General features: G+C 57.8%; 3 protein-coding genes across 3 annotated transcripts; 1 reads left to right on the top strand and 2 right to left on the bottom strand.

The window, feature by feature from the left end:
- Positions 1-3744: 3744 nt before the first annotated feature.
- TMEM239 (transmembrane protein 239) lies at positions 3745-4227 on the bottom strand. The gene has a single exon (XM_066384833.1). The coding sequence runs from the start codon at positions 4201-4203 to the stop codon at positions 3745-3747; it is 459 nt and encodes a 152-aa protein (XP_066240930.1). The 5' UTR covers positions 4204-4227.
- A 1354-nt stretch (positions 4228-5581) lies between these two features.
- C5H20orf141 (chromosome 5 C20orf141 homolog) lies at positions 5582-6180 on the bottom strand. The gene is given in 2 exon segments (XM_066384637.1): positions 5582-5819; positions 5915-6180. Coding segments are annotated over 2 exon segments (504 nt in total).
- Positions 6181-14768: 8588 nt separating this feature from the next.
- On the top strand, positions 14769-21609 carry CPXM1 (carboxypeptidase X, M14 family member 1). Its single transcript, XM_066386339.1, has 14 exons — positions 14769-14956; positions 16498-16659; positions 16842-16951; positions 17092-17231; positions 17336-17426; positions 18023-18173; positions 18260-18348; positions 19062-19185; positions 19277-19473; positions 19587-19766; positions 19855-20152; positions 20333-20472; positions 21156-21258; positions 21365-21609. The coding sequence occupies exons 1-14, from the start codon at positions 14779-14781 to the stop codon at positions 21607-21609; spliced, it is 2208 nt and encodes a 735-aa protein (XP_066242436.1). The 5' UTR covers positions 14769-14778.
- Positions 21610-23504: the final 1895 nt, after the last annotated feature.

The raw sequence follows: 23504 nt of genomic DNA, 5'->3' as shown, positions 1-23504 counted from the left end.
ATGCCATCTAACACAAATGGAAGTGGAGACAGACCACATAAGTGTTGATCCTTGCTGGCAAGCTAAGTGCGAGCGAAACCGCTAAACTCGCTGCGACGATGTGGATAAATCTCACAGATGTAACCTTGAAAGAAGCCAGACAACAGAGTGCATTCCGTATGATGCTGTTCCTGTGCAATGGCAAGAATAGGCTCATGGGTGGTGACAGAAGTCAGAACAGTGGTTACCTTTCGGGGAGGCGGGTAGTCATTGGGAAAGCACAATCATGGAACTTCCTGGGATGGTGGAAACTTTATAGTTCTTACAGCTGCATGTACACACACACAGATATGTGAAAATTCCTGGAGCTGCCCCCTCAAGGCCTGTGCAGTTTACTTGTATGGAAAATGTGTGCATGAATTATAGACCGATTAAAGGGGAACCAGGATGGGTTTTTCTTCAGGAATGGTTCAGTGTTAAAAGACACCCCGAAATGAATTCACCATATAAACAGAATAAAGAAGAATAACTAGTCTTTGTAGGAGATGCAGAAAGTACAATGTTATCGTTCAACACCTATTCGTCGTCAAAACTGTTAGCAAACTAGGAACGGAAAGGGACGTCCTTAGCTGGATAAAGGTTAACTACAAAACTCTACAGTCGTCTGCATGATTTCTCACGGCGCAACCTCAGAAGCAGTTCTTGTAAAACCAGGATCCAGTCAAAGGTGCCCATGACTAGCATTTCCCTCTGTCTGGGAATCCCAGCTTGCACAGCAGAAGATGAACACAGAAAGGGGCCCTATCCTGAGCACTTCTGTTTTTTTTTTTTCCTTTTTTTCAAGAGAGAGAGAAAGACAGGAAGGGGGGGTGGGGAGAGAGACAAGAAGCCTCAACTCGTAGTTGCTTCATTTTAGTTGTTAATTGATTGTTTCTCATATGTGTCTTGACCTGGAGGCTCAAGGCCAGCAACCTTGAGCTTCAAGCCAGAGACCTTGGTGTTATGTCCATGATCCCGCACTCCAGCCGGTGACCTCACACTCGAGTCAGCGACCCTGGGATTTCAAGCCTGGGGTTCTCAGCATCCCAGGTTGATGCTCAATCCACTATGCCACCACCGGTCAGGCCGAGATTCTGTGTTTCTAACCAGCTCCCAGGTGACGCTTAGACTGCTGGTTCTAAGACCACATTTTGAGCCCAGGCCCTTCGACGTCTCTGGGAGAATTCCCTTTAGGTTGCTGGACCACAGGGTCTGTGTTGAGCTAACTTGGTAAGTACTACCCATCTGCTACCCAGTCTGTCTGCACCATCCAGCCCCACACCAGCGGATCAGGAGCGTGGAAAACATCCACGGGGGGGAGACAAAAGGAGGTTCACGGTTGTGAGCATGTGAAGCGGTTTTATGGCTGGCAGGAAGGAGTTCTAAGGACAGGCCTGGAGTCTTCAATTAGGTTGTATCTTCTCCGTCGCTTTCCCTTTTAGCCTGTTAGGTGGTAGACCAGGACTCAACAGTCTGGCCTTGCCGCTAGCAAGTAGCTCTCCTGAACCTGACTTCTCCCCTCAAAAGCGGAAGAGTAGCAGCATAGCCACAGTTTGTGGAGCGAGCAGTCAGTCTAGGAATATCAGCCACCTGCCGGAAGCCCCACAGGAGCCCTCGGGCCCATGTTCTTTGTGTTACCCGTGAGGAAAACACAGTTCAGGAAGGCTTAGCATTATCCACCGAGGCCACGGAGATAAAAAGTGACAATGTTGGGATCCAAACAGCTAACACACCGAAGCGTACGCTAACCACGAGGCTACACCACCTCCGTGTCCTGCCTGGCCCTTGCTGCCGGGCCACACTGCAGGGAAAAGCAGAAGGAGAGGGGAAGGGAGGACCACTCCTGGGGTCCCAGGCGCAGGTGCTGAAGGCGTCTAACCAGTGGCATACAGGGTGGTGACTCCACAGCAGACAGGCTTTGGCACAAATGAACGCAGGTTCTAGGGCAGGGGTCACCAAACGACAGCCCGCGGGCCACATGCGGCCCCCTGAGGCCATTTATCCGGCCCCCACCGCACTTCCGGAAGGGGCACCTCTTTCATTGGTGGTCAGTGAGAGGAGCATAGTTCCCATTGAAATACTGGTCAGTTTGTTGATTTAAATTTACTTGTTCTTTATTTTAAATATTGTATCTGTTCCTGTTTTGTATTTTTACTTTAAAATAAGATATGTGCAGTGTGCATAGGGATTTGTTCATAGTTTTTTTTATAGTCCGGCCCTCCAATGGTCTGAGGGACAGTGAACTGGCCCCCTGTGTAAAAAGTTTGGGGACCCCTGTTTTAGGGGCTGGTCCTCAGGGTTTGAGTGTTTAGGTGGCAGGGGAGGGGAGCTTTGGGTCTAGGGCTTTTAGGGTTACATGTACAGTCGGGTCAGGAATTGGGTGGGGATGAGGAATGGGGCAGATGGTCAGGCAGTTGGGTCTTCGTTGTGGGTAAAATCGTCTATGATGTGCCTTACTCAGTAATAGCTGCTCACTCACTGTTTTGTTTGGAGGGTCAGAAGGTGTGCCAACAGCCAGCACTCTGGGCACGGGGCATGCCACCTTTCAAGGCCCTCCTGGTGCTGTGAGCAGCACGCTGGGTCTGTTTTGGAAACCACGGGCTGTGCCTTCCCCACTCACATAGCTCTGCAAACATCTCCTGGCACTAAGCCCAGGCCCAAGCGTTTCGCAATCAGAAGAGTTCGACATCTGCATATTTTGAGATTGCATGACCCGGGACCTTTTTACATCTTGTCCACACCCATCCATCTTCTGTTTACCACTGTAACCGGATCTATGACGGAGAATTTCTCCAAAGGTCTAGAGGAGCTCCCTGCTCAAAGGATCTCTTGAGCCTACCGAATGTCCTTAAGAGTTCAGGATCATATATCTTACTGTGTCCTGGACCTGACAAAGGACTTCACGCGCAGGTACTGCCTTGGACCAAACTCCAGGGCTGGGACCCACTCAGCGCAGGCTCCGAAGGCCACCCTGGCCAAGGTCACACGTTGTATAGGCAGGTGAAACGGGACGTGTTTGTTATTCTAGAGCAGACCTCAGGAGACTCGAAAAGTGGACATTCTCTGGGGACCTCGCTACCCTCTTCAGTCTGCTCCCCAGACCTGGGGGTGCGGACCGGAGCAGGAGCGAGGGTGTCTGGGAAGTGGGGGCACACCTCGGCGGAAGGGTCGGGAGGTGAGTTAGTCAAAATCTCATGGGGCTTGTGGCCAGCCCTCGGCGAGCCAGGTTTCTGCCAGTGGGCCCCTTCTAGAGCTCGGAAGAGAGGAAAGGGGGTGGCCGGAATGGCCACCCCGGGGGGTACCCCAAGCAGAAGTTCTCAACAAGCCTGCAGCTGAGACCACGGCAAGGAAGAGATGCAGCCGGTGACTACGGGGACGCCAGTGGTGTCACCACAGACACATGGCGGCTTTTGGTGGCTTGGCCAAGCTCTGCCCCCTAGCTAAGCCTTCTGTCCTGTTTCCTCCCCTCCAACAAGGCCCCTGGTCCCCCCCACACACACCAAGTGCCTGCAGCCCTGGCCCGAGGGAGGCGCCCAGAGGTCAGGCCGGTCCACCTGCTAGCTCCGGCATCATCACGCACGCCACCGCCAAGTACGAGGGACCGCGGGTCTAGGGCAGCTGAAGCAGGAAGGCCCGGGTCTGCCCGCCCTCCCTCTCTCCCCGGGGCCTCGGACCCTCGGCCAGGGCTCCACGGACACAGGCAGCGAGCGGGAGGAGGTTGCCCTTCTATTGGCCCAAGTCCTGAGCGTAGCCCGGATGAGACATGGAGGTGAGGAGGCCCAGGAGGGTGAGCAGGGTCGAGAACAGCAGCAGGAAGGAGGCGGTGAAGAGCAGGGCCGGGAGGGCGCTGAGCCCCAGCAGCAGGATGGCGGGCAGCAGGTGGCGCCAGGCCGCGGCCACCACGGGCCACAGGGAGCTCAACAGGTAGGAGCCGGTGGTGAAGAGCGCGTAGCACAGCATCAGGGTCAGCAGCAGGTACAGGGTCCCCTCCAGAACCCACAGCACACGCCGCAGCGGCTGCTGCCAGCCCGACGTGGCCCACCACTGGATCCAGCCCTGGGGGACACGGCTCAAGCACCAGCGCGCCCAGCCCTGCCACCTGACCCAGGCCCACCAGGGCGCCGACTGCTGGGGCCCTTCGCCGGCCCCGATGGCATCTGTCTCGGCTCGAGGCTGCTGCTGCATCACAGCGGGCGCACCTGGGGAGAGGGCCAGGCCAGCTGCGGGGGCCAGGGAGCAGCCCTGGAGATGCCAGGGGGACCTCGGGGTTGTGGGGGCTCAGGGGTCAGGAGGGTACCCCCGTGTGGATGGGATTGAGCTACCTAAGGGTTGCCGGGGGCTCGGGGGTCAGGAGGGCGCCCCCGTGTGGATGGGACGGAGCTCCCTCGGGGTTGCCGGGGGCTCGGGGGTCAGGAGGGCGCCCCCGTGTGGATGGGACGGAGCTCCCTCGGGGTTGCCGGGGGCTCGGGGGTCAGGAGGGCACCCGTGTGGATGGGACGGAGCTCCCTCGGGGTTGCCGGGGGCTCGGGGGTCAGGAGGGCACCCGTGTGGATGGGACGGAGCTCCCTCGGGGCTGCTGGGGGCTCAGGGGTCAGGAGGGCACCCGTGTGGATGGGATGGAGCTCTGAGCCGGATCCGGGTCTTACCTTAGGACACAGGTCCCTAAGTCATGTTGCTTCCTGCTGCCCCGCCCAGGACGGCCTTGCAGCCAGACTCGGGCCCCTCTTTACCCTCCCCCACCCTCCCCAGGGGAGCCCCATTGTGACACAGACTGGGTGGGGTGGGGTTCAGCCAGGAAAGAAGCCTCTGCCGGTGTGAGCCTCACCTGAGCCCCACTCCGGGGACCCTTTAGGCTGGCAGAGCAGCTTGGGGAGCCCACAGATGATGCGGCTTCTCCTGCTTCCTTGTGGAAAGCCTTCCTGGGTCCCTGTCCCTTCCCTGCTGGCTCACAGCAAGTCTTTCTCTTAGACCTTCATTCCTTTTTTTTTTTTTTTTTTTTTTTGGGGGGGGGGGAGAGAGAGAGAGAGAGTGACAGGAAGGGAGAGAAATGAGAAGCATCAACTTGTAGCTGTGTCGCTTTAGTTGTTCACTGATTGCTTCTCCTACGTGTGCCTTGATCTGGGGGACTCAAGCTGACCCAGTGACCCCCTTGCTCAAGCCAGCGACCTTGGGCTCCAGTTGACAAACTCGCACTGAAACTGACAACCACCTTGGGGTTCCGAGCCTGGGACCTGAGCATCCCAGCTGGAGGCTCTACCCGATGCGCCCCCACTGGTCAGGCTGGACCTGCGTTCTCCAGACCACAGAGGAGGCCAGGATAGCCAGCCCCAACCGGCCGGTTCTGAGATGGCTGTCACATCCTGCCCTGGGCTCCGTGTCCCTTATCTCACCTCCTATCGTTGCTGCTTTTAGAATCAGACCCGGGCACCCACTGTCCATATTATGAGGCCAGAGGTCCGCTGAGGTTTGGGCTGGGACGAAGGTGTATCCTCCCACCAGCCCAGCTGGAACGAGGAAAGGAGGCCTGAAGAGGCAGCATGACCAGTGTATTTCTGGAGGGCAGTCAGGCCCAAGGCTGGAGGCAGAGAGCCAGGCCCAGCAAGGCCAAGGACATGCCTCGGGCTCCCAGGAGCAGCTCCAGGCCCAGGGACAGCAGTAGCAGAGCCTCCTGGAGGCTGAGTGGTCCCGCGATGGCCATGGTCTGCAGGAGTACAGCCTCCTGCTGTCTCGGACCCTCGCCGGCTCCCTGACCTTGGCCCCCTGGAAGAAGTGTGCGCTGAGGCCGGGAGGGACCTGTGGGCCTGTGGACAGAGAGGGTGGCAGCTGGGCTTTCGGGGGGTTGACTACTCGCTCGCTTGCCTGCACCTGCCCACCGGCCAGGCTGCTGCCCGTTTACCTGTGGAGCAGGTCGAAGGCCAGGAAGCTGACCAGCAGCAGCAGCAGCAGCAAGGCTGGGCCAGCCATGGAAAAGACTGCTCGAACTGTCAACCCCAGGGCCCCCAGCCCTAGGACACTGTCCAAGAGCTGGGCCGAGCTAGGGACCCAGGAGGACACGCATGGACCCACTGGACGACCCAATCCCTCCCCAGCTCCCAGGCCCCTGAGAGGGACAGGGATGGGACAAGCGAGGGCCTCAAGCCTGTGTCAGCAGAACTGGGTCATGGCAGAAGGGGGAGGTTCTAGGAAGGGGCTGTGCTGGGAGGGCATTGGGGGGGGCGTGGGAGTGTGGGAGGGGATGGCGGCGGTTCAAGGATGCGCCCAGGGAGTGGGGAACTGGGCTCCGTGGGAATCTCCTCCTTCCTCCCACAGCCACCCACCAAGCCCTCCTCACCTCCTCCCCCTTCCATCAGCCATCTGGAGTTGGGCAGCTGGGGCATTGTGACCTCCTGACAGGTGGGTTTCTGGGGTAGGGAGGGGCTGCTGCCGCTTCCGGCCTCATAAACAACTGGCGGCTGGCTCAGATGGGGCTTAAGCCGGAGGTCAGCGATTTCTGAGAACTAAGGCTCGCCCCTCCGGCCTCTGCTCTGCTCACTCTCTGCTCTCGCGCCCTGCCAGGGGGGGGTATGAGCCGTCCAGAAGGCATTCTAACCCCCTCATCGCTCCACGGGTGTCTGCCTAAAGGAGAAAGGGCCGTTTTCTTTTCCCCATGGGGGCTCTGACCTGTGGACAGGGACAAGTCATGCACTCTTCCTGTCTACTGTTCTCTCTCTCTCTCTCTCTCTCTCTCCTGAGAGAGTCGGGTGGTGCCCGTGGGCCCCTGAGGGGGATTTGTCAAGACTGCAGCCCAGGAATGCAGGGATGGACTCTGCCAGGAAGCACCCGGAGGCCTTCTGCGGCTGGGCTCCCGCGTGACCCGTGACACGGGAGCGGGGGCAGGAGGCAGCTGTGTGTGGAGCGTCTGATGTGCTGTGGTGTGTAGGAGACGCGCCGGACACCGGGATTCCAGAGACGGCACGAGGGACGTCCATGTCCGAGGGCCACAGCAGAGTAAGAGGCACTCTCTGAATGACAGGAAGGAAAATAAACACGTAATGAAGGGACTGGTCACCTAGGAAAGAAACCCACCCCACTGGTCATCTGTCCTTGGGTGATGGCTTCAGGACATCTCAGTTTAGTCATGTGAGAGGCAAGAACAGGAATGGATCGTAACTGAGAGAATGAGTCATCATCCACATTACATACTTTGAAGGAAAACCGATGGGTTTCAGCCCCTAGTAAAGGGGAAAAATCCGGCTGCGTACCTGCCCCCAGCGGGCCCTGTCCACAGACTCAAGCTTGATGGCCTTGAAATCTTCGGTGGTAATGGGCTCCACGGTCCATGGAGCCCATGCCACCAGCCCTCGGGACCACTTACTGATGACTGCCTTTGCTCCGGGTCTTCTCGGAGCAATAAAGTGACACCCACCACATTCCGAGGGAAAATGATTTCAACCTAGAAACATGTATCTGTTCCAATGATTTCAAAGTGTGAGATCAGAATAAAGAGATTTTAAGCCATGCTATGTCCCAAACATTTGATTTCGCATACCCCTTTTCTTAGAACGTCACTGGAGGACTTGCTTCTGAAAAATAAGGGATTAAACTAAGAAAGCCGACAATATGGGGTTTAAGAAATGAGGCTAACCACAGGAGAGGAACGATGAGAAAGGCCTGGGGACGTCAGTTGGGCTCCCTGGCAAAGAAAGCGGGCAGGCCCTGGCCGGTTGGCTCAGCGGTAGAGCATCGGCCCAGCGTGTGGAAGTCCTGGGTTTGATTCCCGGCCAGGGCACACAGGAAAAGCGCCCATCTGCTTCTCCACCCCTCCCCCTCTCCTTCCTCTCTGTCTCTCTCTTCCCCTCCCGCAGCCAAGGCTCCACTGGAGCAAAGTTGGCCTGGGCACTGAGAATGGCACCATGACCTCCCCCTCAGGCGCTAGAAGGGCTCCGGATGCAACAGAGCAACAGCCCAGATGGGCAGAGCATCGCCCACTATTGGGCATGCCAGGTGGATCCCAGTTGGGTGCATGCAGGAGTCTGTCTGACTGCCTTCCCACTTCTGACCTCAGAAAAATTAAAAAAAAAAAAAAAAAAAAAAAAAGCGGGCCACCCAGGCTGAAGTCCAAGGACAGATGCTCCAAGAGGGATGCCTCCAGAACACAATGAAACCAATTATCTGTTTTTAGTCATATTCAAAATAAATGTTCAGTTCTGTTGGAAACTCTGGATTGTATTAACAACTGGTGCCTAGAAAACCAAGCAAGTGATAAAACAAAGACATTACTAACTCCAGGGAACACAAAAAGCCGAACATTAATATTTACATGGTCTTACTATAAGCTCTGCATGTTGACTCCAGTGATTCGGCTCTGCAGGGAAAATGGAAGGAGGGGAAGTGTATGTTTGTGTTTGGGGTGGGAGGGTGGGAGGGAAGCTAATTTCTGAATTCCGTAGCTGGAGATCCACAGATAACATCGAAACATAGAAAAATCAAGAAATAGCCTGACCGGTGGTGGTGCTGTGGATTGAGCATCAACCCAGGATGCTGAGTGCCCTGGTTTGAAACCCAGAGGTCACCGGCTTGAGCATGGGGTGCGGGATCAACGACATGATCCCAAGGTCGCTGGTTTGAAGGTCAAGGTACCTGGCTTCAGCCCAAGGTCCCTGGCTTGAGCAAGAGGTCACTGGCTTGGCTTGAGCCCCTTGGGTCAAGGCACTTATGAGAAGCAATTAATAAACAACTGAAGTGAAGCAACCATGGGTTGATTCTTCTTATCACTCTCTTCCCCCTCTCTCTTTCCCTTCCTGTCTCTCTTGCTCCAAAAAAAGAAAAAGAAAGAAAAAATCAAGACATATCAATAGAAGCATAGAGGTAACTACAAGGAAAAGTAACAAAAAGAGTTTATGGGGGGAGGGAAGGAGGGAGAGGGGGAGGGGCAAAAAGAAAACTAGATAGAAGGTGACGGAGGACAATCTGACTTTGGGTGATGGGTATGCAACAGAATTGAATGACAAGATAACCTGGACATGTTTTCTTTGAATGTATGTACCCTGATTTATTGATGTCACCTTATTAAAATGAATAAAAATTAAAAAAAAAGTTTAAAGTGGTTGACTTGGGAACGAAGATGCATAGAAAAGTCTTCTCTTACAAGACTAAATGTGAGTTACCTCTAAAACTATACTCTGCAGTGTTTTGATAAAAATAATTTCATTAAAAAAAAAAAAGCAAATCAATATAGGGTCATTTCGTGGAGGATGAGAATACACCCTACTAGGATGGATGAAATACCAACTTCCTAACGTTATGCAGATGGGCTCTTGTGGCCCGAGATACCATTTGTGGTGACAGCATCAAGCGCCATCAAACTCAGAAAGCCGTGAGTGTTATGCATTTTAAGTGCAGGTGCCCTAAACCTCCATCTACTGCTTCTGAACTTTTTTTTTTTTGACAGAGAGGGACAGACGGACAGGAAGGAGGATGAGAAGCATCAATTCTTCATTGTGGCACCTTAGTTGTTCAGTGATTGCTTTCTCATCTGTGCCTTGACCAGGGGGCTACAGCAGAGCCAGTGACCCCTTGCTCAAGCCAGCAACCCCACACTCAAACTGGTGAGCCGTGCTCAAGCCAGCGACCTCGGGGTTTTTATTTTGTTTTGTTTTGTTTTGTATTTTTCTGAAGCTGGAAACGGGGAGAGACAGTCAGACAGACTCCCGCATGCGCCCGACCGGGATCCACCTGGCATGCCCACCAACCAGGGGGTGATGCTCTGCCCTCCGGGGCGTCGCTCTGTTGTGACCAGAGCCACTCTAGCACCTGGGCCATCTTTGCTCCAATGGAGCCTTGGCTGCAGGAAGGGAAGAGAGAGACAGAGAGGAAGGAGAGGGAGAGGGGTGGAGAAGCAGATGGGAGCCTCTCCTGTGTGCCCTGGCCGGGAATAGAACCCAGGACTTCTGCACGTCAGGCTGACGCTCTACCACAGAGCCAACCGGCCAGGGCCGACCTCGGGGTTTTGAACCTGGGTCCTCCACATCCCAGTCCGATGCTCTATCCACTGCACCACCACCTGGCCAGGCTGCTTCTGAACTTTTTTAATGTGCACATGACTCTCCTCGGGTTGAGTCCTCTGGGGACCTTGTTAAAACGCAGCTTCTGGTCCAGTAGGTCGGGGACAGGGATTCTGCTTTGCTTTTTTTCTATTTTTTTTCCTCCTGTGTGCCCTGGCTGGGAATCAAACCCGGGACTCCTGCATGCCAGGCCGATGCTCTACCGCTGAGCCAACCGGCCAGGGCCTTTTTAAAATTTTTTATCTGAAGTTGGAAACGGGGAGGCAGTCAGACAGACGCTTTTTTTTTCTATTTTAAAAGATTTTATTTATTGATTTGACAGAGAGAGGAGGTGGAGGAGAGCAAGAAGTATCAACTCATCGTTGCTTCACTTTAGTTGCGCCTTGACTGCTTGCTTGCTGTATGTGCCTTGGCCGGGCAAGCCCAGGGCTTCAAACCAGTGACCTCAGTGTTCCAGATCAACGCTCTATCCACTGCGCCACCACAGACCAGGCCGATTCTGCATTTCCAACAAGTTCCCAGGGGAGGCTGATGCTGTTGGTCCTTGCCCATACTTTGGGGAGCAAGGCTGTCCAAGATATTGATGTAGAAAAGTGAGCCAGCCGGAGGAGGAGGTGGTGAAGGGAGAATGGCATGTGGGAAGGTGCCTTCTTACACACCTGGTGCCACGGGAGTCGCCACCAATGCTCACCTGCGTCAGGAGGGGAGTACCTAGTGGGCAGTGAGTTCTGCCTCAGCACCAGGGCCCGGAGATTAGGAAGCACAGCTTAGCAGTCGGATGACTACTCTTCTATTTGTGCGGCCGAACACATAGCCTCCGTTCTTTCCTTAATATCGTTTTATTCCATCCGTGTACGTGGGAGCAATGTCTTAGGCGGTTGTCCCCATCTTCCATTCATCCGGTTAATGTCACGGCCCCTGGCATCATCTCAGTTCATCATCACAGTCACCCTGGCAGCGAAACATTATCATTCCCATTTTACAGATGAGGGAAGCTGAGGCTCAAAGAGGCGAAGTTACTCTCCAAGGTGACCTGAACAAATACACGGCAGGAAGCGCAGAAACCCGGAAACCGGGGGTCAGATTAAGCCAGGGTGGCTCCAGGGTCATTTATCCTCTCCATTTTCAGCCACCTGACCGCACCAGGGAGCTGGCAGGAAATTCCCAGCCCGCCTCTTAGACCAAAATCGCTTCAGGCAGGTGTCCCCACCCAGTCTGACTTGGTGGTGCTTTGCAAAGTAACCCTTGCCCTTCTGAGGCTACGAAAGATATCTATCTCCCTGACTCCTGGGGCTACAGAGCTGGCTGCACGAGAACCTGGGTGCAAACCCGCCACTGCACCCCGGGGGCGGCTGCCTCCAGGACCTGCTTCCAGGCTTCGTGGCTCTGTAGCCCCAGGGGACCCAGTGGCGAGGGCCAAAGGCAGTAGCCTGGCTGGGGGCACAGAGGGGTGTGAGGGGATGAGGAAGCTATAAAGAGAAATGAGGGGCTCATGGGACTTACAGGGGTATCAAGGGGCCCTAAAGGTTTTTTGTTTGTTTGTTTGTTTGTCGTATTTTTCTGAAGTTGGAAATGGGGAGGCAGTCAGACAGACTCCCGCATGCGCCCGACCGGGATCCACCCGTCACGCCCACCAGGGGGCGAAGCTCTGCCCATCTGGGGTGTCCCTCTGTTGCAACCAGAGCCATTCCAGCACCTGAGGCAGAGGCCACAGAGCCATCATCCTCAGTGCCCGGGCCAACTTTGCTCCAATGGAGCCTTGGCTGCGGGAGGGGAAGAGAGAGACAGAGAGGAAGGAGAGGGGAAGGGGTGGAGAAGCAGATGGGCGCTTCTCCTGTGTGCCCTGGCTGGGAATCGAACCCGGGACTCCTGCACGCCAGGCTGATGCTCTACCACTGAGCAAACTGGCCAGGGTCTAAAGGTTTTAAATAGGACAGAAAGATAAGAGGTGCAAAGAGGAAGAAGAGGGATGGGGGTGCATGGGAGGCAAAGCTTATTAATTTCCTGCAAATCCCAGCCCCTAAGGGAATGGTGGGAGGTGCCCAGCATGCCCTATTTTGCCTTTTTTTTTGGTGGTGGTGGGGGCAGGTATCCTAGCTCATGGCCTGACATCTTTTCTCCCATAAAACCTGGTACTGTTGGGAAGGGTCAACTTCCCTCCAGCTCAGCTTGGTGCCCTCTAAATAGATTGTACTGTACATGCCCTGGCCGGATAGCTCAGTTGGTTGGAGCATCATCCCAGAGTGGTGAGGTTGCCGGTTCGATCCCTGGTCAGGGCACATACAGGAACAGATCAATGTTCCTGTCTCTCTCCCTTCCTCTCTTGTTACAATCAATAAATAAAAATTTAGGCCCTGGCTGACTGGCTCAGCGGGAGAGTGTCGGCCCTGCGTATGGAAGTCCCGGGTTCAATTCCCGGCCAGGGCACACAGGAGAAGTGCCCATCTGCTTCTCCACCCCTCCCCCTCTCCTTCCTCTCTGTCTCTCTCTTCCCCTCCCGCAGCCAAGGCTCCACTGGAGCAAAGTTGGCCCGGGCACTGAGGATGGCTCTGTGGCCTCCGCCGCAGGCGCTAGAATGGCTCCCACCACAACGGAGCGACATCCCAGTTGGGCAGAGCATCGCCCCCTGGTGGGCATGCCAGGTGGATCCCAGTCAAGGCACATGTGGGAGTCTGTCTGACTGCCTCCCTGCTTCTAACTTCAGATAAAAAAATTAAAATAATAAATAAATAAATAAATAAAAATTAAAAAATATGTATCTATTAGACACATACTTTTTGATCCCTGACTAGGGATCAGACACTTTTCTGGGCCCTGAAGCTGGATGGGGCAGGTGCATTGGAGGGACAGCTGGAGGGATGTGACCCGGAGGGTGGGCGTGGGCAGACGAGGCGGGAAAGGCGTGGGTGGAGAACCCTGTCATGAAGGGTCCTGCAAGTGATCCCAGGGGACTTAAGGACCTTTAGCCGGAAGGAACTGGACAGGGTCTGGCTGCTGCCTGAGGACTGGCTCCGAGGGAATGGGGGTCTCAGGAGGCTAGCTCCAACACCCCCCACCAACCTCTGCAAAACTCGGAAGGGGGGGGTGCCAGAGACAGGGGGTGACCAGACTGGGCTCTGTTCAGACCTGCTCCTCATTCGGCAGGGGCCCATCCTGGCCTTTGACCTCCTCGTCCCCACGCCCACGAGGCCTGGGCCTGCAGAACCTTCACTCTACCCCTGACCCAGCCCGCGCTTCCGGGAGCCTTGGCTTTGGTGCGCCTACCTTGAGTTTTTCTAAGCGCCCCTCGGGTGCCCGGGACCTTAGCAGTGCCGTCCAGGCAAGACGCTCCAAGGCAGGACCGGGACCCGCGTGAGTCCTGTCCCGGTTTCTCCCTTTCCGGCCCCCTACCAGAGCGCGTGGGGTGGACCAGATGCCCGACGACGACGGTGGTCAGGGCTCGTGTTTATGAAGCCGTCCCCGCCAGTGGTGGCCTCCGTTCTAGCAGCGCAGAGCGGTTTTCTTTCCAGAGATCCCGCGAGGACCACCAGGATGGTGCCGAGACGCTGACTTGGAGTAATTTAACTTGTTTATAGAGATAGTGGCCTTGCAAAAAAAAAAAAAAAAAAAAAAAGTAAATATGTATACATTTGCTCAGGACCCTGCATCCTTCAGAAGATTCCTGGCCACCTCTGGGCATTACCTCTCACGTGGGAATAGCAGTACCTCTCCGTCAACTCCTTGCAAAGGCAAAGCGTCGGCCAGAGGCGCACAGCGGACCCATTTCCTTCCCTATGGAGGCGACCCTAGAAATGGGAGCGTCCAGGGGGGTCTCCGAGGGGGAAGGAGCAGGGTCCTGCGCTCTGGAATCTCAGGATAGGATTAGTTCCGCGGGCAGAGCCCGGGGGCCCAGGAGGAGAAGGAGACTGGGGCAGCGAGGAAGGGGACAGGGCAGAGAGCCCTACGGGCCTCGGCGCATCCATCCCCGGCCCCGGCCCGCCGGTATCGGCGCGGGCTTCTCTCCTAGAGTTATGTAACACCAGAACGTGGCAGTGGGTGAGCAAAGAGGAGGAGAGGGGAGGGATGGGCGAGAGAGAAGGCGGGGCCGGGGCTGGGGGGTTGGTGGTGCCGGGACGCGCCGCCTCCGGCTGGGCCCCAGGCGCTGTCCGTCAGAAAGATTCCTGGAGGGCCAGCCCGCCTTCCGTCCCCCAGCCGCGTCTGTTTCCCCTCACTCGTCTTTCTGTCCCACCGCCTTCGGCTGGTGGCCTCTAGCTCCAAATGCGGTGTAGTCCCTCCCCCCAAAGCTCCCGGCTTTGCTGCCTTGGCGATGTCGGTAGCCGCTCTGAGCCTCAGTTTACCAGTCTGTAAAGTGAGGTTGGAATGGTGTGGTGGCACAAAGTTGGTGCCCACTACGGGGCAGGCTGTCACAGCGTGATCGGGGCCGCTGAAGGGCTTTGTAGACAGCGGGAGGGAGCTCCAGGGGGGGCTGGAGAGGGAGGGGCATGGTCGGCGAGCGCGAAGACCCCCGGCTGCCCGTCGGGGCCCGCCCCACTCGCTCCGCCCCGGCCCTCCCTTGCCCTCCTCTCCGGGGTCCGGGGCCAGTGAGCTGGGCTGTGGGCGGGCCGGAGGCTACAGGGGGCGTGCAGCCGCAGCAGGAAGGGGCGGGGGGCTCCGGAGCCGCCGGCAGGAAAAGACGAACCCACCTACCGCCGCGGCCTCCGCACCTCCGGACTTCGCCATGTGGTGGTGTCTTCTGCTCGCCTTGGCCACCTTCGCGCCTGCCGTCGGTCAGGGTCTGCGGGCGCCCAGCGCCTCCGTGCTGGGTCTTGCGCCGCCGCCCGCGACCACCGAGGCCCCGGCCACTACCCCAGCCCTGCCTAGCAGCCCCGCACCGCCGTCCGCAGGGAAGAACAACGGTGAGCTCCCCCGCAGGACCCACCTCTCCCGCAGGGCCATTGCCCCACACCCTTGTTCCCAGTGTGCCGACCCTTCCTGCGTCCCCCGTGACCTTTCCCCAACATGCACACACAGGCGCACGCGCGCGCGCACACACACGCGCACACAAACACACGCACACACACGCCAGCTTTCCTACCGTTGCAAGGGATGCTGACTCAGCAACCCAATTCCAGGCCAGACCAAGTCAGCCGTCCTGGGACAGGAGCCAGTGGGATGCTGCTGCTGGCAGCCCCAAACCTTCCCTTTTCACAGACGACGAAACTGAGACCAGAGTCAGGGAGAAGACCGTCTGTGTAGGAGAGCGAGTGAGGGCAGGGGCTGGGAGGAAGGAACAAGAGAAAGAGGGAGAGTACTCTTTGCTGAGGTTGTCTGGAGGAATGGGGCACTGTCTAGGCAGGGGCAGAGGTAGGCTGCCTGACTTTCAGATGTGGGAACATGGAGGAGGAAGGCAAGGGGATGGCAGTCCAGGAGGGCTTCTCAGAGGAGGTACATGGATGTTGAGTCCTTGCTGCCAGAGGGTGGGGGGCTCTGAATCAGGAATGCTGACGAGGAGGCCAGCCAAGAAGGAAACGGCAGCATGTGCAAAGGCACTGGGGCACCAGACATGAAAATGTGCAGTGTTCTGGAGGTACCTGTGGAGTCTGGGTGGGTGGGGAACGAGTGGCAGCTGCCCCGTGCAAGTCCCTGTGCTGAAGGGAGAGCAGGAAGGACCCAGGCGCAGCCCTGGGAAGCCTACGCACCCAGGCAGACCAGACATGGTTTTGAGGACAGAATATCTGCCCCCTAGAGGGCAGATGTGCAACGATGGAGGTGGCACAGGGGCTTTTGGAGACTGAGTCTGGAGCCAGGGAGGGCAGGCTCCTCGACGGGCACCTGAGGTGTGAAGGGAGAATGAGAATTGGGCAATAAAATCAGAGGTGATGGTGGGGGACGGCATGGTGGGGAGGGAACAGCCAGCGCAGAGGTCTGAGGTAGAGACCAAACTCAGCTCTGTGGAGCGCCCGAATAGTTCCCAGTGGCCGGGCGTCGCTCTGCACTGGAGGAGGTCGGAGGAGGTTGGCCGAGCATGTAGTTACCTCAGGAAGGAGCAGGAGCCAAGGGGGTGGCTGGAGAGACAGGTTGGGATCAGGCTGTGCAGGCCTTCCTTTATTTATTTTTAAAAAATTTATTTTAAGGTTTTTATTTATTGGTTTGAGAGAGAGAGAAAGAGAGAGAGAGAGGAAGGTGGAGGGAAGAGTGGGAAGCATCAACTCATAACAGTTGCTTCTGGTACGTGCCTTGACCGGATAAGCCCGGGGTTTCAAACTGACGACCTCACCATTCCAGGTGCGCCACCACAGGTCCAGCCGTTCAGGCCTTTAAGTCCATGCTCAGGTCCTTAGATACTTGCGGTGGGGTCTGCTGGGGGCTTCCAAGCCTTCTTGGGATGGTGGGTCACTCCGTCGGGAGTTTTTTAGCATCCTTCCCTCCCCTGGTGCTGTGCTTCCCTGGGCCTCAGGGACCTCACAAAAGCATGTTCGGATTCGGATCATCAAGAAGAAAAAGGTCGTTATGAAGAAGCGAAAGAAGATAACTGATACCAGTCCCCTGGGGACAGCCAAGCCCCCGGTGACCACTGGCTCTGCAGGGACCCTTGACCTCCCTAAGGAGCAAGAACCAGGTACTACGGCCCCTCCGGAGGCCCTGCCCAGCTTGGCAGCCCCTGGGACACACATGTACTAATGGAGCTCTTGACCTCATGAACAAAAGCACGCCCTAAGCTGGGCTAGCTCCGACTCAGTTTCCTACCCGCCTTGCCCATCTCTCTCTTGTCTTGTGTCCCTGCTCTGTCCCGATCCCCAGGCTGTCCGCCCTTGGGCCTGGAGTCCCTGCGAGTTTCAGATAACCAGTTTGACGCATCCAGCAGCCAGTCCTTTGGTCTTGGACCACACCGAGGACGGCTCAATATCCAGGTCAGCACCCTGGCTCAGGCCAAGGCAACTCTTAGAACCTTCTTTCCTGCCCCCCCCCCCGCCCCCCGTCAAATTCTGGCCCACCCCGCCCTGCCCGCTTGGGCCTGATTGGGCCTGAGCGCCATGTCCTGTGCCCGCAGTCAGGCCTGGAGGATGGTGACCTATACGACGGGGCCTGGTGTGCCGAGGAGCAGGACGCCGAGCCGTGGCTTCAGGTGGACGCCAGGCACCCCGTCCGCTTCTCGGGCGTTATTACCCAGGGCAGGAACTCTATCTGGAGGTGAGACAGGCTCATCCCAGGCCGGGAACTCCTGGGCAGACTCGGGAGGGCTGGAGAGGGAGCCCTGAGGGTCGCCGATGATCTCTCCCCTCCTCTCCTGCCAGGTACGACTGGGTCACCTCGTACAAGGTCCGGTTCAGCAACGACAGTCAGACCTGGTGGGGCAGTAGGAACCGCAGCAGCGGGCTGGACGCGGTGCGTGGTGGCCCGGCGGCCTCGGGCCCTCTGTGCTGGGTGCCCTACCCACTCTGGGGTGCTGGGCTGGCTTGGGGCTCTTCTGGGGACAAGGGGCAGATGCCCACTTGGCTGCTCTAAGAGAAAGAGGGTTGCTGTTAGGATGGGTGCCACCAAGCAGGCAGCCTCGGGACCCCGGCCGCTGTTAGAACCTGCCTGCGTTCACGGCTTCCTGCTGGGACACCGCTGGTGGCAAGGGGTCCCTGGTCTTTGTGTCACCTTTCACCTCCTCATCTCATGGACCCCTGTTTACACCGGGCTACAGTGTGGGGGCCCTGGCTGGTGCTGGGATTGGCTGCCCCTGCCTGAGTCAGTCATTGGGCCATATTGTTCTGATGAGCTGTGAGCCAGCCAGAACGCATGGCCACCTAGGACTGCTCTTTGGCGGGGGGCTGTGGGCTGGGTCCGTGTCCGACACCGAGTGCAAGGTCTCCAGCCGAGTCTGCCAGGGTGGGTTTGATGGAGAGGGTGTGTAGACCCGAGCAAGCACTTGCCCTGGGTTTTGGGCCAGGTGGCTGGTGTTTGAGCAGCTCCACCAAAGGGCTTGACACCCCCAGGTATTCCCTGCCAATTCGGACCCAGAGACGTCCGTGCTGAACCTCCTGCCTAAGCCCCAGGTGGCTCGCTTCATCCGCTTGCTGCCCCAGACCTGGCTCCAGGGAGGCGCGTCTTGCCTCCGGGCAGAGATCCTGGCCTGCCCGGTCTCAGGTGGGCAGCTGGACCAGGGCTGGGTGGGCAGCGCGGGCAACCTCGACGGTGAACACGCCCTTCACCATGAACTCGCCCTTCACCAGATCCCAGTGGTCTCTTCCCTGAGACCCGTGCTCCGGCCTCCTCTGACCCTCTGGACTTCCGGCATCATAATTACAAAGCCATGAGGAAGGTGAGACGTAATGACCCCTTGAAAAGCTAAGAGGGAAGAGCTGCCTGTCTCAGGTCCCCTTCTCGGCCGAGCATAACCGGCTGTGACTGCCCTCCTGTCCCCTCTGCCCGCCCCCCCCTTCTCCCGGTTTCACCCCTAAACTCTCCTACAATTTCCCTTGTTTTGACACTTTCCCTGTCTGAGCCTTTCTTCACGTAGACGGCTGCTCCTCTCTCTAGTACTGTGCCATGGTGTCTCCATCTGTGTGGGCCACTGGTGGCTTTTTTTTTTTTTTTGTATTTTTCCGAAGCTAGAACGGGGAGAGACAGTCAAGACAGACTCCCGCATGAGCCCGACCGGGATCCACCCGGCATGCCCACCAGGGGGCGATGCTCTGCCCCTCAGGGGCGTTGCTCTGCTGCAACCAGAGCCACTCTAGCGCCTGGGGCAGAGGCCAAGGAGCCATCCCCAGCGCCCGGGCCATCTTTGCTCCAATGGAACCTCGGCTGCGGGAGGGGAAGAGAGAGACAGAGAGGAAGGAGAAGGGGAGGGGTGGAGAAGCAGATGGGCGCTTCTCCTGTGTGCCCTGGCCAGGAATCGAACCTGGGACTTCTGCACGCCAGGCCGACGCTCTACCACTGAGCCAACCGGCACCGCTGGCTTCTGTTAAGTCTTTGCGCGGTCATGTGGGGTCTGACCCTCCCAGCCACGCTCCTCCCCGCCCTCCCCTCCAGCTGATGAAGCAGGTGAATGAGCAATGCCCCAACATCACCCGCGTCTACAGCATCGGGAAGAGCTACCAGGGCCTGAAGCTGTACGTGATGGAAATGTCGGACCGTCCCGGCGAGCACGAGCTGGGTACTCGGCAGGGGGCGCAGGGGAGAGGTGGGCGCTCCGGGAAGGGCCGCGGGGCGCTAGCCGACGGTGGGTCTCCTCCGCCCGGCCCCAGGAGAGCCGGAGGTGCGGTACGTGGCCGGCATGCACGGGAACGAGGCCCTGGGGCGGGAGCTGCTCCTGCTCCTGATGCAGTTCCTGTGCCGCGAGTTCCTGCGCGGGGACCCGCGGGTGACCCGGCTGCTCACGGAGACGCGCATTCACCTGCTGCCTTCCATGAACCCTGACGGCTACGAGACCGCCTTCCGCCGGGTCAGCCGCCTGCACGGGGCGGGGGCGGGGGCTCCCGGGGCGCCCCTTGCCCCTCCCCCACCCACCAGTGTCTGGAGCCTGCTTGGCTGACTAAGCCCTTTCCTTCCCGGCAGGGTTCGGAGCTGGTGGGCTGGGCAGAGGGCCGCTGGACCCAGCAGGGCATTGATCTTAACCATAATTTTGCTGACCTCAACACGCCGCTGTGGGAAGCAGAGGAGGACGGGCTGGTGCCCGACACCGTCCCCAACCACCACCTGCCACTGCCTACTTACTACACTCTGCCCAATGCCACTGTGAGTATTTCTGGAGAGGGCCACCCTGGAGGCCCTTGTCTCTGACCCCCGCCCTCTCCTGACCTGTGACCTGCCCCGGTTGGTGCAGGTGGCCCCTGAAACTCGGGCAGTGATCGAGTGGATGGAGCGGATCCCTTTTGTGCTGAGTGCCAACCTCCACGGGGGAGAGCTCGTGGTGTCCTACCCGTTCGACATGACTCGGACCCCGTGGGTCGCCCGGGAACTCACGTCGACTCCCGACGAGGCTGTGTTTCGCTGGCTTAGCACCGTCTATGCCGGCACTAACTGGGCCATGCAGGACCCGGATCGCCGGCCCTGCCACAACCAGGACTTCTCCTTACACGGCAACATCATCAATGGGGCTGACTGGCACACGGTCCCCGGCAGTATGTGCCCGAGGGTGGCATTAGCTCCGTCCCCCTAACCCTCTCCCGATAAGAATCTGCCGTCACATACAGCGCTGTTGTCCCTTCCCACCGGGGAGTGTCTCCCAGGAGAGGGTGCCAGGAGGGCGGGACCCCCCCAACCTGTCCACTTTGGGCTCCAACGTCTGTGGCTCCCCCCAGGCATGAATGACTTCAGCTACCTCCATACCAACTGCTTTGAGATCACCGTGGAACTGTCCTGTGACAAGTTCCCTCACGAGAACGAGCTGCCCCAGGAGTGGGAGAACAACAAAGAAGCCCTGGTCACCTACCTGGAACAGGTCGGACCACCGGGACCCCCGCCCCCAGCCTGCCCCTGGCGCTCCCTCAGGGCCGCTCTCCATTCAGGGTGCCGCTCCCGCCGGGAGTGCGGGCCGGGGGTGGGGGGGTGGGGGGGTCAGCTAAGGTTCGACTGAACATCCTGACTCACAAAGGCCACGGGCCATCATTGACTCGGACGGCTCCCGGACAGGAAGCACGGTTTACCAGCAGGGCGGCGTCAGACACCGAGAGCCGGGAAGAGTAGACCCGGTGCAGGCTGAGCCAGGCTCCACGGAATCGTCCCAGAGACGTTCTCAGGAGGGCTGTTCTCAGAAATGACTCCCATTGGGCAAATGCTGCAAGTGCCTGGGGGTAGACGCGTCACACTCCACGGGGAACGCGTGTCCCCTTGCGGTGACTCCAGAAGTACAGCTCCCGGGGGTTTCACAATATCAAGCCTGTAACCGGGGGGGGGGGGGGGGGGGGGGGGGGGTGTCACAGACCTCGGGGAAGCCGACTTGATAGCTCTCCCGGCCCTGATGCCGATGCCGTTGATCGACAGGAGGTAGTTTCACCAGAGGGTCGTCCCCTAGAAACCGAGCAGACGTACCGGCCTAGTCGAGCTTGCAGGGGAACAGAGTCGGAGAAGGAGCGGAAGGTCAGGGTCTCCCGCGGAAGGATTCGGTAACCTTTCCCCACGCAGGTGCGCATGGGCATCGCGGGAGTTGTGCGGGACAAGGACACGGAGGTCGGGATTGCTGACGCGGTCATTGCCGTGGATGGGATCAACCACGACGTCACGACAGGTGTGTGTGTGTGTGTGTGTGTGTGTGTGTGTGTGTGGCAGGAGGGGGCGGCGGAGGTGGGCAGAGAGGATCCTTGGGTTCTGATCTCGCTCTTCACTCCTCTCAGCGTGGGGCGGGGACTACTGGCGCCTGCTGACCCCGGGGGACTATATGGTGACTGCCAGCGCTGAAGGTTACCACTCAGTGACTCGGAGCTGCCGGGTCACCTTTGAGGAGGGCCCGGTCCCCTGCCATTTCCACCTCACCAAGACCCCCAAACAGAGACTGCGAGAGCTGCTGGCAGCCGGGGCGAAGGTGCCCCCAGACCTCCGGAGGCGGCTGGAACGGCTCAGGGGACGTAAGAAGGATTAACACCTCGGGCTGGACAGCCCCAGAGAGCCTCGGGCAGGCTGGACCTGTCCGGAACCGAGGGAGGGAGGGACGAAGGGGAGGGAAGAGGTGCTCAGGCTCATTAAAGCTGCTTGGCACCTCCGCCAATGCTCCTGTGAAACTCTGTGTCCCACACCCTGTCCCTGGGCCAGCTCTCCGCTCCCCTCCCCCGCCGATCCTATTCTGCGCACACACTAGCGAGCTCTCTGTGATTGACTTCTGGGGAAACAGTGTGGAAAGAGGACCCAACCTGGATTCTTTTTTTTTTTTTTAACTCAGGGTTGGTAGAGCAACTCATTAACCCATCAACATCTGCAGCAGCTCCATACAGTGCTGTTAAACATTCTGGAAACGCCCGCTCCGTGCCAAGGATGCAAGGAGTCGAGGATAAACAGTGCCCACCCAACCCGGGGCTCCCGGTCAAGGGAGGAGACAGTCAGCACAGTGTGAGGGTGAGGGGGAACAGGGGGGAGTTATGTACACATGAAATCCAACACCGCAGGTCAACAGGGACTCGGACGGTCGGGGGTGCGATAAAGGTGGTGATTCCAACTTAGACGGGAGGTGGACCAAGTGTGGGCGTACGGATGGGGGCACCGCCAAGAAGGAGGCCACCAAAGAACAGCTGGACCTGTGAATTTCCTTGGCCGGCCATTTTTGGAAAGTGTGGGTCAAAACAAGCAGGATTTGATTAGTTTGGTTTTTTGGGGTTTTTTTGTATTTTTCTGAAGCTAGAAACGGGGATAGACAGTCAGACAGACTCCCGCATGCGCCCAACCGGGATCCACCCGGCACGCCCACCAGGGGCGACGCTCTGCCCACCAGGGGGCGATGCTCTGCCCCTCCGAGGTGTCGCTCTGTTGCGACCAGAGCCACTCTAGCGCCTGGGGCAGAGGCCAAGGAGCCATCCCCAGCGCCCGGGCCATCTTTGCTCCAATGGAGCCTCAGCTGTGGGAGGGGAAGAGAGAGACAGAGAGGAAGGAGAGGGGGAGGGGTGAAGAAGCAGATGGGCGCTTCTCCTGTGTGCCCTGGCTGGGAATCGAACCCGGGACTTCTGCATGCCAGGCCGACGCTCTACCACTGAGCCAACCAGCCAGGGCCTGATTAGTTTCTTTAAGGCCGAAGTGGGCAGGTATATGTCAGTCTGTGTTTTGCCAGGAAAGCAACCCACTCAAGGTGTTGGAAGCAGAGGGACATATCATATAATGTTGGCAACTGGACGTCAAGGTGTTGGAAGAATTGAATGAAAAAGAAGGGGTGAGGGGAGGGAGAAGGGAGTTTTACCTAGAGTTCTGGAAGCTGTGAACACCGGTGGTCTGGCGTTGATAGTCTTATCTTTGCTGCTGTTGGTGGTTGAGCCCACAATGACCTGCGGCCACCTGGGATCCCTGTGGCCTCTAGCATCAAAGCAGAATAATTTCTTCCTTCCACTTTCTAATCTCTAGCCCTATGAAGTCCACTGGCAAAATAGAACTATAATCAAACTTGCCAGGAAGCCCACAAAATGTGGTTTCCTGCCATTAGGGGACAGCTTGCAGGGCAGCTTATGAGGCAAATACTGACAGGTAGACTGTGGCACAGAGACATCCGGGTAGGCTTTTGTTACGTGAGCTCAGCCTAGTGCTAGGCTGCTGTGCTGTTTCCGTGTCTTGAGTTCTCTCTGTCCCTGCCTCTCAGTTTCTCAATCTGAGGTCACCACCACAAGGGGTTTAGGGTCACATCTCCCATCTCTCTGCTCCTTGACTCCCCACCTTCACCTCTTCCAGTTCTCCCCCCAAATAAAGAGATTTGGAGTTTAATATCCACAATGAAAACGCACATAAGCGCACAGCTTACTGGCAGAATGAATTAAAAAGTATGGCCCGCGGCCTTGGCCA

Source organism: Saccopteryx leptura, chromosome 5, assembly GCF_036850995.1.
Source record: "Saccopteryx leptura isolate mSacLep1 chromosome 5, mSacLep1_pri_phased_curated, whole genome shotgun sequence".
Taxonomy (NCBI): domain Eukaryota; kingdom Metazoa; phylum Chordata; class Mammalia; order Chiroptera; family Emballonuridae; genus Saccopteryx; species Saccopteryx leptura.
This window is presented reverse-complemented; position numbering and strand designations above follow the sequence as displayed.